Source organism: Microtus oregoni, unplaced genomic scaffold (genome assembly GCF_018167655.1).
Source record: "Microtus oregoni isolate MIOR12 unplaced genomic scaffold, Mior012 000024F_ref0000369, whole genome shotgun sequence".
Classification (NCBI taxonomy): Eukaryota; Metazoa; Chordata; class Mammalia; order Rodentia; family Cricetidae; genus Microtus; species Microtus oregoni.
The window spans coordinates 30399534-30417683 of record NW_024543083.1 but is presented as its reverse complement, the minus strand read 5'-3'; the positions used below and the strand labels follow the sequence as shown (position 1 = coordinate 30417683).

The window sequence follows — 18150 nt, the reverse complement described above, 5'->3', positions numbered from 1 at the left end:
ATTATCCTATGGGCACTGGAAACCATCAAAGAAACTCTTTTTTTAAAATTGTTATCTTGGTTATGGTATTTTATCACAGCAATAGAAAATTAAATAAGTCGTTATTTTATATTTTAGTTTAATCATAAGTATGAATTGTTCCTGATAACTTTAGAGTATTTATCAATTTTATAAACAGATATCAATAATTTTGTATGTATATTCTATCCAAACTTTAGCCTCCTGCCATAAAATACCCTTTAGTATCCTTCTACACATGGTGACAGTGCATATAGGTTATAGGTGGACACATATGACAATGATGACAATAGAAAACATTCCTTTTTCATTTTGCCAAAATGTAATTTATCCTACACTTGTCTGATGTGGCATTTTTCCAGTCACTGGTTACAGCTCTTATGTGGAACATGAAACCAACTAAAGAGTCAAAATACACATCTTAATCCCAGCATGGCGGCATATGAAATGAATCCCAGCATCTGAAATTCTCAGGGAGATACATCAGGAGTCTAAGATAATTTTGCTGGACTATATAATAAGCTTGAGGCTAGCCTGTGCTCTATAAGAAAGCTTCTCAAACACACACACACACACACACACACACACACACACAATCAAAATAAAGTCAAAGCCATATATTCCCTAGTGTGATGAAATGACATGCAATAACACAGCCTACCTAACTGAGTGTAGTAAAGATGGATTTCTACAGCTTTCCTTCAGTTACACACAGACACAAGCAAGCATTAACATACTCATACAAAGTCTCAGACATGGGTCCCCTCTCCCACTTGTGGTATGTGTTTATTTGATTTCAGTTATCCCTTTTATTTCAGTCTAAAATTTTGACAAACAGATCCAAGCTGTATAAATGGCAGAGTTACAGGAGTCCTCTCAGTTTCTAGCCCTGAACGTACTGAAGGATCTTCCCTTTTGGGCGAGCTTGGTAGGGTTTATACCTGCATTTAAGTATGTCCAACCAGGTGGGTTTCTACCCTTAGTAACCAAGAAAACAGAACCAATTTTTTCTTTTACATAGAGATTTCTATTTTATGACAGAGCATTTGCAAAAATATAAATGTAAACATATGAACTCTATGTGTAGACACAATTGCAGGAATTTACTTTGTGAATGTTATACGAACATGTATATGTATTTTCATGCATAGAAAATGCGGAGTCCACATAATCTGGTTGTACCACCTCTTCTTCTTTTTCATGCGCATGCTGAACAAGAACAGAGGTTTTGGCAAACACTTTCAATTATATTAGACTGAAATATTCTTGATAAAACAAACTTCGGAATAGTAAGTAACAGTTTGCTTAAAGGTAAATAAGTATTTTGAATTCTAATAGTTTTAAAATGCAATTTAAATTTCTAATATATATGAGAAGCTTCACACAAATAAGAAAATATTACTCATCATAAACATATTCTAATGTTGAAATCTGAAATTATGCTAGATATTATTGAATTAAAGAAACCAATATTCGGAGAAATATATATTTATAACTCCTAAATGACACTCCCTCCTTCAGGTGTAAAAAGCAACAGCTTAGGATTTATAGCATACTATCCTAAAAAACGAAGTAGAAACAAAAGTTTTAAATGTTATTATATTATAATGAAAGGAAGTATTGTCAGGATAGACAGAAGGATTACAACAAAGTGCTTATTGCCCTTATGTTTCAATCTTCAAGGCATTTTCATGCTGTTGAAACTGATATTCAAAAGTAATAAATGATTAATGAGCATATATACATTTTTATAAATAAGACATTTCATGTGCTTCATTTGGAAAACATATTACTTGAAGCATACACTTTCTGCAAGGCATAAAATAATTTTTCATGTAGATCTATGTGGGGAACCATGTAAGCAAATAAACCTTACTTTCTCATTTAAACAGAACTTGTAATTTTTATGAAGCATAAAGTTACTTTTATAAGAATTATTTCATTATTTGAAAACTTCTGGTCATGAATTCAAGGATCTATGCATTTCTCAATGAGAAAAACTGGTGTATTCAATGCTAAAATCAATTTTATTAGTCAATTTATATCTCTGAAAACTTAGAAAAATGTGTCCATTCTGGACATTTAGAATGTGTAAATTCTAAATGTTTGGTAGCAACCCTCTACACTTTGAATCTTATGTCATGCTGCTTCATGCATGCATATTTGTGACTCATTTTCTCTACATTTTCGCACTGAGGTTTTGTGCACTAAGAGATCCTTGACTCCCCAAATCTACGTAAAATTAACCAAAAACACTACCACTTCTATTTGGTATTTGATAGAAATGAACTGAAATGTTATGATTATTCAATAAACCAGGCCATGCAGCTATTACATAATATTTTGCTAGGAAAGAAAATAATGCTTTAGGGTTTAAACAATACTTCTCTTGACTGAGTTTTACTGGTAAATACATTCATGTCAAGAGGTCCTAAACTGAGCAAGTTAGACTATATATATTCTATAGGTATACAAACACATGTTCATAAATATTCTATACCTATGTTTCTATATTTATAGGTATACATATTCTATACCCTTATATATAAACACAGCACTCAGAAGGCAAGGCAGGAGGATCTCTGTGAGTTCGAGGCCAGCTTGGTCTAACGAGAGCTATTTCCAGGGCAGGCAACAAAGTAACACAGAAAAACCTTGTCTCAAAAAGACAAAGAAAAAATTAAAAAAATTAAAAATAAACACATGTATATATGTTCTATTTCTATATACAGAGAGAATACTGTAGAAAATGATAAACAGATATATACATTAAAATTTCAAAAAATAATGACCTATGTTCACAGCAATTGTAAATTTGCAAAGAGAACATTTCTAGAACTTCCTGAAATGATTTCTTTTGTATTCTGATGAAAAATTATTTTTGATCAGATGGTTTAAGATTATGTCTTAATCAATTTAATGGGAGTATCCAAGGTCTACTCTTTTTTAAATGTTAGTAAATTATTCTTATTCTTTTCTGTTTATTTATATTTAAAGGAAAAGAACAATGCATGACACTCAAGAATTCAAAGGGAAAACTGGGCAATTAGAGCTAGAAAAAGAAAACATCCTAGCTTTTGAGCTTTTAAGCAATGAGATTGAGGATCTATTATAGATTAATGGACTAAAGACATTGAGTTCTCAAGTCTTAAGTAAAAAGTTCCCTGGGCTGTGTATCCTCTGTTCTCTTTAGCAAAAATAAGAGTCCTCACAATAATGAAATCCTCCTCTTAAATTCCAATAAATGTAACTTATTACTATTAAACATATTTAGTGTTTTAGGGTCAATATTTTATAACAATTCAGGAATCAAATAAAAGATGAATTATAACCTGTGCTAGAATTTTCTATTTTATAATCCCCCTTTATCTTTCTTTTCAATTAGACACTACCTGAAAGACTGCCATAATATGATGATTGATTTCAAATAATAATTTGCAGTCATTCAATGATGTATAAATTACAATTCAAGATGCTTTGACTATATTAAACCTTTACATAACATTTATCAATAAAACTTCATATTCTATTTTCATATTTTTATAAAAACATGAAGATTCATAGATAGGTCTTCACTACTTCAAAATCACAGCCTTAGTCTTTTGATTATTTAATAGCATATTAATTTCATGGATTAAAATGTAATTAAATCATCCCAATTTTGCCACTAGATTTAAATTTTCTTACATCTTCATGGACAATGGAGGCATTAATCAATTAGGCAATAAAATCACCACTAGTAACTTTAAGATACTTGTTTGTGTCTTTCCAGTCATTGGTGTCTCACACTTTTAATCCCAGTACTCATGAGGCAAAGGCAGGCAGATTTCTGTGAGTTCAAGGCCAGCCGGGTCTGCAGAGTGAGTTCCAGGTTGTCCAAGGCTATACGGGGAAACCCTGTCTCGAAAAACCAAGATACTTATGTCTTTATATAATATTCACTTCTCTCTCTCCCTCTCCTCCCTTTCCCTCTCTCTCTTTTTATCTCTCTCTTTGTGTTCTTCTACCCTTCCATGATTATATCCTTCTATTTATATTTTGTAGTACATTGATTTTCCTGTAGTATTTGCCATGGAAACATAATCAGTTATCAATTTAACAGAATATAGTAGCTATGAAATAAGCAAACTACATGTGCATGTAACAACACAATTACATCTCTAAAACCATAATATTCATAGCACAAAGCAAAGATGCTATCAAATTAATACAGAAGCAATGCTGATTGTGGTATTTTGATGAGACAAATGCAGGGGAAAGGCTTTCATCTGAGCACTAGGAAATGGATGTGGCCTTCGAAAGGAATAAAAGAAAGAGAACTTACTTCAAGCTGAAGTCATAATAGAAACAAGATACAGAATAGGAAAAGACCTTGTGATCAGGGAATCAAACTTTGTAAAACATAGACGTGGAGAATAATGACAAGAAAGATGACAAAGAAAAAGAATGGTGAGAAACTTGTGCACAATTCCTTCAGCAACAGATAAGCACTATTCTTGCTTGGATAAATCAAATGATGTCTTTTGAAGGTTATTTACAACAGCGTACAGGAATGAGGGAAATATTTGATATTAAGAGACCGGTTTGCTGCTGATGTGCTAAATCCGACATCCACACAGACTAGAGTGGATGAATGGAAGTGATGAGAATTAAATGAAGGCTGAAGATGGATCTCCCTCTTCTCCAAGATAATGATTCATAGTTGTGTGGGATAAAAGAAGAAATTACTGATAACTGCAACTTCTAAATTTCCAAAGAATATGAGGATTTTGTGATATGAAATAAAGAGAAATAGAAGGGAATGAACTAATCTTTGGGTTTAAGACAGAGCTAACATAATTATATGAAAAATAGATAAGTGTAGAAAATTATTAGAAAACAAATACATGATCGGATCTACAAATAAAATTTTGGGAACCATGAACAAAGAGAGGATACCTAAAGTTCTCAGAACAGATGCTTTGCCTACAGAAATAGGGTCAAGAAATAAATAGTACTCGAGGGCCTGCATGAATGAGATGAGAGATGGGCCCTGTCAGTTAAGGTGGGTCACTTTCCTTAAATTACTATGGTTTTCTTCAGCGATATCTGCAAGATCTTTTCTTTTCCAAGCAAAGGAGGACAGATTTGTACTAATATCAGTTATTCAGTGTCTAAATTGATAATCTGCCCTTCCCTTTAATCTAGTGCTACTCTTTGCTATAGTAAAAGAGAGACAAGAAAACAACTTGAATGTTAAATGATAGCTTGAATATTATTTCAAGTAATATAAAGAGAAAATCCAATTAATTAGTAATATTTCAAGTCAATCTTTGCTGAAACAAGAAATAGGAAGTATATTTCAACTTACATTTTAGTATACCATCATAATATGAGTGGTTAATAATTGTTTTAAACTTAAATCATTAAGGCTTAAATTTTTAAGCTTTAGAATAATTTCCAAGTGAATAGTCAACTTCACAGACATTAAATCAATGTGGCTACTTCCTTAGTTATGTGAATGGCGGTGGGCTGTGAACCATTCTATAGACTGTTTATGTTGTGAACTACCCTGTCCATACAAGGGGTAGTTCAGTATAAATCTACTTTTATTGGATAATGTTTTATGTTTTGTATTTGATGATAAATAGAACAGTCTTTATAAAACTTCCTTAAATAAACTTGGGTTTCTTTGAAGGTAATTTTAACTTAGGAGAAGGTGTAGAAAGACAGACTGAATTCATACTCACTGTGATAGTGTTGCTGGCAGAGAACGTCTAATAATGGAATGAACTTGTCTGTAAACGTCCAGTTTAGACATGCATCGGCAGGAAGTATGATTGGCAAAACTGATTGTGACTGGTTTGGGGCCTTGAGAGAGAGGCACTGTAATTTCAAACAACTACAAAGGGACAAAAAAGAAAAAATTATTATATAGATGCTACTAAGGACTTCTATGGTGAATGTTGGAGTCCACAAGAGTGCATGAAATTAGCTTGCTATAGCTTGGTACTATGTCATATAGGCAGAGCCTCCTTAATGCTTTTAAAATGATAACAAAGTAAAAAAAGTTTGCTCCTAAATACTGTCTTCCACCAGAATAATAAATATTTCAGATGCTGACATCAAATCACTTGCTATGGAGCATATTAAAAATATGATGACCAACTAATGATATAGAACAGAGGAGTGACAGACCAGTATGTTCAAGGAAAAAGAATTGTTTCAGAGTCCAAGATTACTTAGTATCAAGGTCTTAAAAGCCTAGGAATTTAAAATGCAATACAAAGTATCTGTAGTGAATATCTTCCTGACTTATGAGCAAAGCTACTGGCCACACAGCCTAGAAATGCTTAGTTAAGTCCTATTTTATGGCAACCACATCCACAGACATAAATTACAGTTATAAAACTCATTTCCATTCCAAAAGAAATTTCTTCTTGAAAGTTTTACACATCTCAGATCTCAAGAATTTACATTTAAAATAAAAACAAGCAATCCATTATTTTGACAAACAAAGCTGTGTTATTGCAATCTTGACAGACCTTATAAAAATGGAGCTGAAAATAAAGTAGGGCATGTTATGTGTTGTTGGGCCAGAGTCTGAAGATGAGGTGTAACTAAGGTGTTTTCTGCATTCCTAGTTCATGGAGAACTATACGTCTCAAAAAGGGATGTGGGCGGGCGTAACACATAAACTAAGTGGATTTTGATTCTAAGGTTCATAAGCCAGCTTATTACTGGAAAGAATGGTAGAAGCAAGAGCCTGCCCCTTAGCTGCCTGCCTGTAAGATCTACTTATAGTAAAACAATGATAGTTGGACACTGTGTTATTCTGCATTGCCTTAGCAGTCTGAGACGTGCTCCACAGGGAGAAATACCTCCGAGCTGTGCAACTTCCCCCTGTTCCCTGGTTGTAATTTCACGCCATCACATAACATAACAATTACTGACAGTGGTTAAAATACATTTGACAGCTTGGGGCACACACTAGGAAGACATTTTCACTGAATTGTCAAGAAAGAAATAAAGTTATTTATGGCATCATGGCTAAACCTGAATGAAGATTGTGTAAAGTGATACAAGCCAGGCCCAGAAATACAAGTACTACATTGTCTCATATGTACGTGGAAAATCAAGTAAGCAAAATCACTGAAATTAAGAATAGAAAGGATGGTTTTCAGAAGCTGGGGAAGAACGATAGGACAAGGCTTCAGTACGCTCTAGGGTACTATTTCACAGCAAGGGGACAACTTACAGTCATTGCGTGTTGCATATTTCAAAAAGCAAGAAGTATCTTCAGTATTTTTGCAGATATAACTTATAAATATTTGAGCACATAGGCTTTTAACCTGATTACACAATGCATACATATTTAAATATTCAGTATACTATCAATATGAAATTCCGTTTTTAATGTAGCTATCAAAATAAACGTAAATTGAAGAAAAAGAATGATCTGAAGTATATGATGTGTATTTTCTTTACTTGAAGGGTACATATACATTCAACAATTCAACTATTTTCTATAAAAAACATAACATGTTCATAAGGATGGATATAGATTATACCCAGAAAGCATATTTTTCTTAGTTTCTGTATTCAAATACTACATGCGTTTAGAAAAGTAGTTAATCTTTTCCAAGAAATATATTTTGTTTTTAATAATCAGTTAACTAAAAGTATTGACTGATGTATTACCTCACAAGACTACTATGAAAATTATGTAACAGTGTGCACGAACATGATTATGTATACAATTTTCTATAGAGATGTTATTATTTGAATAAATTCTCAAGGCTATGTTTTTTCCAGAATACTATGTACTTTTCATAGATAATATATGATTACAACATGGCCAGAATTATGATTTTGAGCAGTTGTTCTCTGAGCATGCTATTGCTTATGTTGCTGGGATGAAACTTCTCATTTGATCTCTAGATTGCTGTTTAAATAAAGAATTTTGTAGGTTTACATAAGCAACTGCTTTTCTGTTTTTTTAGAACTTGCACTAAGCCTACAATAACAGTAATCAGCATAGACGATGTATAGGTTGTGCATCAAAATAGGAATTTAAATATATTTATAAATTATTTCTTTAATTTATGTGATACTGGGGACAGAATCTGGGCACTTGCATATGATCTGATACTGAATTGTGTTTCAGTTCTTAATATTTTTATAGTTATATATGATTTTAACTGCATATTTTAATGTATTTTACATTTTAAAATGATACAAATGATAGTAAGGTCTATAAGTTAGCAATAAAGGTGCAATAATGATTATAATATGCAGATAAATATTTGTGTCTAGAGCTGTAAGAGAGTTTTCAGTATCAAAGTTGTGAAATAAATTATGGCATTGCTGTGATATGCAGTGAGATTATTGGAAATGGAAAGAGGATGAACATAATAACAGGAACATTAATAGAGGAGGCAGAGACACATAAATATCTTGTGAAAAGATAAGACTAAGTAGGGAGTAAGCCAGGAGGGACTATGCAATGGAAGCTGAGCCAAAGACAGAAAGAAGAACTTGAAAAGGGTGTCTTTGGTTAAATGTTAGGCAAACATCTAACCAGAGTCGTAGGGACTGGATGGAGGCTAGGAGCCCGCAAACAGCTCTACAGGCAGTGGTTGGGCAGAAGCTGTAAGAGAGGAGCAGAAAAGAGAACTGGAGGACAGGAAGAAAGAAAACAGTATGCCTGGGAAAGGACTCAGAGGGGGCAGACCACTGGGAAATCTGTTGTTACAGGTTTCCTATTGCAAGCACTGACATTGGCTTTCATGATGAGGCAGCACAAACTCCCACAGTGATAGAAAAGATATTTTTGGAGATTATGGCTACATCAAAGGGCTGAATTGCCCTGCCCCAAGCCTTGGCAGTAACATCTCTATCTATGATGTTGCTGCCACTCCAAGCTCCATCCACCCTGTTATCCAAGGGGGGAAAAGGACCCGAAGGCCACAGTGGGTAGTCTCAGTGATCATGGTACCATTATTTCAACCACATAGAAAATATTTACTATCAGCGTCTCTCACATGTCTGGGTTGTATTTAGTAGTGAGAGCTCTGAAGAATGTTTTGGTAAGATGGAGGATTGTTAAAGCATATCCTTAGAAAAATAACACGGCTGTAAGCTTTGGAAGGTAGGAAGAGATGTATAATGAATATGTAAAGGTATGAAGTATCAGGTGAAGAGGCTGAAGATCCTAACACTACAGAGTTGACTCTGCCAAAAACTGAGGAGCTGTAATAAGCGGCCACAGGGGTGCTTTCGGAGTTAACCAAACACAAGGCAAACAAAATCACAATGAACATTTTCACAGTTCACTGTGGCTAAGCAGAGAATGGGGAAGCTGAACTGAGTCCACCTGACCTACAGGGGCAATCTGGATGAAACAAGACACTTTCATTCCAAAGACAAGTTTTTCAGGGAGCTTTATTCATTCTGTAGTTGACTATATCAGTGACAGGCTAGGGATCCCAGGAAAGATTTGACTAATATGCCAAGTAGAAGGATTCTTAATACTTAAGTTTTATCCATCTATCAACCTCAAAAACATTGCCAATTATGTGAGTTTACTAAAACAAACTGTAACTATGCCAACTTTTGCTGGATACTCAAGAGGCTTCTCGAGTTTCCAATTTCCTTCTCTATTGCCCTGTATGTGTATGACGATGGGACTCTGTCTTACATTTTAAATTATTGTAAACTTGCTTATTTGCATGTTAATTTGTGATTTTTTTTCTATAATTGATAAACTAAATATTACTTAAAACGAATACATAGGCCTTTTTTCTTAATCAGATCATATGTTTTCAAAGCATATGCTTTAAAAATTAAGTAGATAATCACTACATGTACATTTTTAAGATGCATGTGCCACTGACTAACCAAACATACACACTCTTCAAATAGTTGGTTGCTTTTCTCTTTAGGCAATCCCTAGTATAAATCAACAACCAAGAGCTTGAGGTCTTAAGGAATACCAGACATTGGGTAGAGTCTTGCAATTGCCATGTGTGAGTATATCTTAGGAACAGTGATTTTAATTCTAAGCATCCATTATGTTATGTATAAAATTACTGTGATAATAGTGATGACTAGTATTGAGTTTGGATTCTGTCTTCTCCCTGCTCCTCTTTTTAAAAACCATAATAAGAGATTAATGTGAAACTTTGCTGAATGGATGTTGAATTCTGATGTTTATTTTTCTTTCTTTCTGTTTAAATTCTTTTCCTTATTCCGATCATCAATAATTATTGATCGAGTGTCTCTCTAAACTGGAAAGATCCTAAATGGAACTCCCAGATGATAGTCATCAACACGATGCTCACGGTTAACAGTATTATCACTAAGAGTGAATGGCAGCACACGTGTGTGCTTGGACAGATACCATGGGAGAATTTTTAAGGTACCACAGAGTTTCCAATAAATGCTCTTAGTAAACAAGAAGCTGCAGTGCAAACTCCATGTGAAGTTTCTCTGTCCATGTGAAATCTGAACAATTAACTACAATCATCTGTCAGCAGAGTCATCAGCTATATAGAAATATTGATGCTTGAAACAGTAAACGGATTCTATCATGCTTTAACAGTGTTCTCACACTGCTGTCACGTGAATTTGCATTTTAATCTGTACCTAGTAGCATTTTTTATTCACTTAAGTCCAAAGTAAAAAATTCAGGCACGGTGTGCAGAATTAAATAATAGTCCCTGTCTAGTGTGTCTATTTAGTAGGCACTAAAAGATAGCACGATCTACTTAAAAATGTAATGAATTACAGTATAATATAAATAAATAAAACAATTTTATGCTACAAAGAAAGTACTTCCAGAACAACACATAATATTAATTTATATTTGATTTAATATTTAAGTGATAAAAGTAATTTTATGAAAATATTTTTATATACGTTTACATGTTTGGTTGGGCTTTGGGATCGATTTTAAAAGGCATACATATTAATAAGGTTTTCCTTAATGTCTAAAAATGGAAAAACTTCTGATTTTATATTCTGCCAATACGTGCTAAGTAAAGAGAAATGGGAAATATTTCTGACGTTAGGTTCCCTGGTGTTATCTACTGGCATTCTTTAATGAGAATCTGTAATGGCCAACTCTTACCAACAAGAAAGGACTCCAAGTAAAGCACACTTTGGAACAATAGTGTTTACCCGGCACAGCAACTGCTGCAGATCAGCACTTTCCATCTCCATACATTACAGGCTGGCCAAGAAAAAGTGCAAAACGTCTTTGCTGGGAATAAACTGGGCTACAGTACATTACTAAACTCAACAAGAATATTTTTGGACAGAAATATAATCACAAATTGAGACTTTTCAACCATCTTCATATCTAAAATATAATTCGCTTTTCCTCTAACTATCCTAACTTTTCACACACTCAACATAAACATAACAGACTGTGTGGCTAGAGGCTGTAATAGCAATAGTAAAATCTGACTTAAAATTATAAAACATTTAATTCCTAAAAATGGGAAGAGATGAAAGTTCAAAGCTGAGCTTAGTGGTTAAGCTTAGTGTTTCAGCGGCACACACAGCCATTCAAAGACCGCGGAACTTAGATGTTTCTGGAAGGAAAAGCAGAGAGAAGGCAGAGGTTCTCAACATACTGTCCTGCATGAGATGCACACCCTGGGTTACATATAAACCCCAAACTAGGAGTTTTCAGAGTACGTGATAAAATTTTAACAAAGCGATACTGTTATTTGACCAAAGTAGCATCTTTTTCACAGATGTCTTTATTACTCTCTGCAGGAAAATAGGATTATTGCAAAACTTCCTGATAACTATTCCTGGCCGAGAGCTCTTTCTCCCCATCAAGATAAAACCTGTTTTCTAACAACTGTACTTGCCAAATACTAACATGTTAAAGGTACAAGACAAATAATATTCTAGTTATCAAATTCACAAATATACATGAGTTGAATAAATTAATCTTTCACACTACTGCAGCATTCTGGAAGAAATGTTTCTAACTACAGTACAAAACAACAGTGCCTATTTTTATTATAAAGTTCAATTTTATACTAAGGCAGAAATGTAATGCTACAAAGAAATTATGATACCTTTTCTTTAAATATAACCTATAAAGGAATAATTTTGTCATCACCTATGCTTATATGATTTCTTTCTTTTTTTAATTTGATTTTTCGAGACAGGATTTCTCCGTGTAGCAGTCCTAGTTGTCCTGCAACTAACTTTAGTACACCAAGCTGGCCTCGAACCCACAGAGATCTGCCTGCCTCTGCCTCCTGAGTACTGGGATTAAAGGCGTGACCTTATATGATTTCTATAAAAATTCTAAACATAAATTGAGAATTTTTGAGATGGAAATAAAGTATTTTAAATAATGCTCAAAATTAGCTCCTGTTGGCAAGGCAGGTAGCTCTGGCCTAATACTATCACATATACAAAAGGGTCCAGTTTCTTGAGCACCAAAGTCAGTGAGATGACATTTTGGGCAAATGGGAACATTCAGGAATTTGTTTTTTTTTTGTTTTGTTTTTGTTTTTTTTGTTTGTTTGTTTGTTTTTCAAAACAGGGTTTACTCTGTAGCTTTGGATTCTGTCCTGGAACTAGCTCTTGTAGACCAGGCTGGCCTTGAACTCACAAAAATCCGCCTGCCTTTGCTTCCCAAATCCTGGGATTAAAGGTATGCACCACCACTGCCCAGGTAACATTCAGGAGCTTCTTACAACAAGCATGTGGCTTCAAAGCACCCACCTTCCTTCTGTCTCTACTTTCATCTCCAAATAGCTTTTACTTCCGGCACAAATCGCTTTAGCTTTCGGTTTTATCGCCTAAATATACAACTTAACAGAAGAAAATACACTTAGAGAATGTTTCTGCAGGAGTTTAAGATGACATCCAATCTGTATGTCCCTAGGTGTTTAACGGGGAAGCCTCTGAAGCAGTTGGTATTGATTACTTCAGGTTGGAATGCTCAGCCAATGTGGTTTTACTTTACAACTAGAAACGGTCTTCCTCGTGCATTCTGATAACCTGCCCTTCACAGAGACCTATACAAACATTTCTATTTCTCTATTATAAAAAAATCAACCATCAGAGCACAACACCAGAAGCCCCGGTGGTCTTAAAGTCCATATGACTCACATAGGTGACTTGGACTGCTCAAATATGTGTCTGAAACTTTAACAAAACAAAACAAAAACTTGGGTATTTTGTTTATTTGTGGTTTTTTTTTCTTTTATGTTAAAGAAATTTAGCAGTAAAAGCCTAGTTCTTTTCATTGAAGAGAAATCTTTACACATACTCATGTGTAAATTGGTTAGATTGCTTTAGGAGAAATTTTTTAAGTAGAAGATTTAGCAAACTGTATTAAAAAGCAAAATACATCTGAGCATTCCATCCTGCCGTTGGGAGTTTTATGCTCTAGTTACTTGGGATGGCTCGTTGAATGCACTTCCATAAACCTGTGCAGTTCTCATTCGTAATACTTGTACTACTTTTAATGACATTATAAATATTTTTATTTTACAAGGTTAGTTTTAATTATGTGTACGTGCGTGTGTCTGGTGAGGCATGTATATTAGAGAAGTTGGATCCCCTGAAGCTGGTTATAGATCTTTGTGAACAACCAGGTCTTCGCGTTGGGAATTAAACTCTGGTCCTGTATGCATAAGATCAGCACTCTTAATCTCTGAGTTATCTCTCCAGTCTCAGATACTAATCATCTTGGCCATATACAAAATCTTACTTGGACAGGATGTATATGTTGCAACTTCCTGTAAAACACAATGGGATGCTACTTATTTATGTGAATTTATGTCATATTCATTGTTTTAGTCTAAGGAAAGCATGGTTTTACAAAATAAGAAGTCATGGCTGAGACAAATAATGGATTCTGATTTTACGTTGGTATTTGTTTTTCTATTCTGAAAAATTAAGTTGCTATTAAAAAGCACACTAGGCTTCACTTCAAATAAAAATTAGCAGCATGGTGCTTTCTCACAAATCAAAAGCAACAGACCCAGTCACTTCACTAGATAGAATTCTAGGTGCAACATGATTCTAATTATCTGCACCTTTTAGTGCTTTCAAAGTCCTGAAACCAGCACACCGCAAACTCGACCTCCAACCTGGAAGTAACATCTTTTCACTCAAGTATTCATTCTACTCAGCCAAGTGTTTAGCATGTGTCAAAGACTGCACTGTATTCTCTAGGTTAATAAACACACGGGTTTTGTTTTCTTGGAATTAAGGGAAAAGAATAAAAAATAAGAAGTAAACACATGGCAAATACGACAGAGGATGTGATGATGGAAAATGACAAGTAACGAAAGAAGCTATGGAATAACACAGCGCCACGTCAGGGAAATGTGGAAACAGCTTCTGTGAGTGACTCTAAGGGCGAGCAGAGCCTCGCGGGATAAATGGAGACTTGAGGAAGAACATGTATGGAGACATTTCTGACACGGTGCACAACACTAAAATGACTGACAGGTGAGCAGCCACGTGACCTGGGTCAGAGGAATACAAGTAGCAGTGAAGAGCAGCTCTTGAGGACAGAAGCAAAGAGAGACGGGAGCCGAGAGTGAGGGATTACGGTGGGCCTGGCAAATCACGTCTTAATGAAGGGAACGATAAAAGCAGTCAGCTTGCAGTCTTTGTAGATGAGAAGACATGCTTTTCTGGGTATTCCAATAGTCAAACACGAGCCAATCAGTACACTGGAAAGATGCTGGCCCGGACTCAACAATACAGGGCTACTGAGAAGAGTTTATGTCACTACATAATGTTGCAAGTATGTTGGAAAGAACTAATCATAGATGTGGGACAGCAGCTATTAGATCCATGTTTTATGGTCCTAGTGAGAGATAAATGTGGGCTACACCAGAGTGAAGACATAATAGGGGTTCCGGAGATACTTGGAAGTTAAGTTTATTAGTGGAACTGTTGATTAAACTTTTCGTTAAAAGAATACTTGGCTTGACCAAACAGATGACGGTGTGACAATAAAAACAGAGGGAAATGGGGGAGAATGAGATTGACTTAGTTGCTTCTCAGGCAGTCATAGGCATACTGACTGACTTTCTAGGAGGAAGCTGAGTCACAGCTTTAAGTATGGATTATGGAAATCAGGAGAGATTTGGAATGAATCACTGTGAAAAGCAAACACAATAGATGGAAGACCATGAGTGTGCAGCTGGATAAGAGAGGTCTTTAGACAAATGTTAACTGGTTCCCAACTATCTTAAATTGCCATGATTCCACTGTCATTGTGCATCAAGATGCCTTCGCTGCTCTTCCCAGTTAGTGTGATGGTATCCTTTCTGTTGTCCATACTTTAGTTTCTTCTCTTCCGCATCTATCCCATGGTTACCCAGCATGTTTTTATAAAAAGCACATGTCTAATGTTGTCATTCTCCAACTTCAAGGTCGTTCACTGAGCCCCACTGGTTTTAGAATAAGATTATCATATTCATGACTATCCTGTAATTTACCCCTTAGAATCTCCTACTATAATATCTTCTGACCATTTTGTATGACCAATGTTCTAGACTCTCTTCAATTCTTAAGGATCACCTAGTCCCCTCTGTTCTAGTGATTTCACATATAACTTTTAGTTAGACTTAAAGATTGGTTTTTAACTGGAAAGACCAGTAATAATTGAGGGAGTAGTCTTACTTCCTACCATCAATGAGATTATCCTAAAATAGCTGATACTGTTGATCAGCTAAAGTGTGTATTCAATTAAACCATCAATTTGATACAATTTTACATCAAGCAAATCAAATCCCAGTTTAAATTTTTGATTGTACCACTGAAAGTGATTATTTAACTTAGTTTTTTGAGAGCATATTTTTGCTACATTTCTAAAGCCAGAGGCTTTAAATATTTTAAAGTGCTTGGTCAGTAAATGAAAATGGTTATTCTCTCTCTCTCTCTTTCTCTCTCTCTATCCAGGTTGTGTGTGTATATGTGTGTGTGCAAGTGTGTGTACATATGACAGCCAGAGGTCAACCTCAGGTATAATACCTCTGAAGCCACCTACTGTGTTACTAGAGACAGTGTCTCTCACAGAGACCTGGGACTTACTGGTTAGCCTGGCTGGCTATTGAGCCTATTTCTCCCTCCTTAGCACAGGCATTATAAACCCCTATCACTGGTACTGGAGACTAAACTCAGAAATTGTACTTCCAAATTAAGTGTAACAACTGAGTTATCCTTCTGGTGTCCGATGATGGGATTAAGTTCACCACAAACGCGGGTTTAAATAAGTGTATACGCAATGCAGGTAGACATACATGTCCTATATGCAGCATATATGCATATGATTGTACTGTCATGCATATTGTTTTCTTGACAAGACTTTTCTATATGAGCAGAGTTTATAATGCATGAATTTCTTTCCTTGTGAAACTGTAGCACCAAAACCACAAGCTGATCGATACATTTACTTCATTTTTCCAAATAAAACGTAAGAACCATTCTACAGGAAGTAAGTCACTGTAATGGGATCAGAGGTATATGCTCCTATTCCCTTTATTACTTAGAGGGCTCTAAAGGAGAACTGAGGTGTGAAATACCTACCGTCTTGCTGAGGTAACCTGTGCTGGTGTTCATGCATTGCAGCCCCTCGCTGTTGCAGCAGCCCCCACATCTGTAGACGGACACACATGGAGGTTTAAAGAAGGTGTTTGTGGCTGCTCCAAACTCCTTCCCCACATCTATACACACCTCACGTGGCATGCATTGAGTCTTTCTCCACTCATTATCAATACCTGTCGAGTCATAGGGAAGTCCATAAGTTACACAGAAGCCACCAAGGGAGAAACAAAGCCTACAGCATTGGGAACTTACTCATATTTGACTTCAGATTTTAATATTTTGTGTAGGAATCGGAACGTAAGACAAGATTTAGCAGAATAGTTGGGGAAGTTTCCTTTTAAAATGATTTTTTTTCAGGGAGGTAACAAAAATAGATTTAAATTAAGGATTTAAAAAATTACACCACTATCATAACACATATGTTTGGTTCTCCTTGCTTAAAAAAAAGGGAAATTTAATATATGGAGGCTTACAAGTTGTGCAGAAACTACGCCACGCTCTTTGCCTGGCATGTGCAACTTCTGTGGTCATGAAGCAAATGTAAACAACATGTTCCTGTTTTTCTCCTTAAACTGAGATGCAAACGAAAAAAAACTATGGTTTTGGTGTCTATTCAAAGCTCATTTTCAGACAAGCTTTCCAGCAATTATGAACAATGTCATGACAGTAGCAATGTGCAAGCAAAGTTATTTTCTACCTATTACAACGTGTAACCTAAACTGACTCTTCTCAGGAAAATCAAAGTTCTTATCCCCTTCATGCTTTCTTTTGGACCTCTGCTTCCAATAAGATGTTGGCTGACCTGTGACATTATTGACTCTGTATTATATTAAAAATGATGCCGTTTCTGAGTGTTGTAGTTTATTTCTTCCATATTTCCTCTAAACATTTTCAAGAATAATATATTATGGGTTATCCCACTGATTCCCGTTAATTTGTTTGGTTTTGCTTTAAACATACTTTGCAGTATCAATTTGTATGTGTGTGGTGAGGTGCATGCCATTCACAGGCTAGAGGGAGATGCTGAGACCTCTTCCATTCTCTACCTTATTATCTTGAGATAGGCTTCCTCAGTGAACCAGAAACTCTGTTTAGGCTTGGCTGGCTGGCCTCTTAGTTCACAGGACTTCCCATTGTCTGTTCTCTGCAATGCTGAGGTTTTAGGCACTCCTAACTATGCATATTTTACATAAGTGCTGGGCATTGAAATTCAGGTCTTCATGCTTGTAAAGCCAACTTTCTTACTCCCTGAGTTATCTCCCTGACCCCAATACCAAATGTTAAAACAGAGTAATATTTAAAACTAAAGAAAGCTTTTTCTTAATTGGTCTGCCAACTCCTATTATGTCATTTTATACAACATCATAATTTTGTAAGATATTATGGTAGATATTCATCTACTTCATAAAGGGAAACTCTGAGTCAGTTATTTCTGAGATGATAAGAGAACATGTAGCTTTCGGAAGGTGATGTGGATTAGTAACTACTTCCCTTTCACTGTTTTTAAGTGTTTGTGTGTGTGCGTGTATGTGCGTGTGTGTGTGTGTGTGT

At 35.2% G+C, this 18150-nt stretch overlaps 1 protein-coding gene across 1 annotated transcript in view; it reads right to left on the bottom strand.

Annotated features, from left to right (window-relative positions):
• Window positions 1-18150, bottom strand: part of Vegfc (vascular endothelial growth factor C) — a 103396-nt gene that overhangs the window by 9625 nt on the left and 75621 nt on the right. Inside the window, exons 3-4 of the mRNA XM_041673857.1 lie at window positions 16582-16772; window positions 5748-5899 (exon numbers count right to left, since the gene is read on the bottom strand). Of these exons, the coding sequence (XP_041529791.1) occupies window positions 5748-5899; window positions 16582-16772 (343 nt within the window). The remainder of the gene's footprint in view (window positions 1-5747; window positions 5900-16581; window positions 16773-18150) is intronic.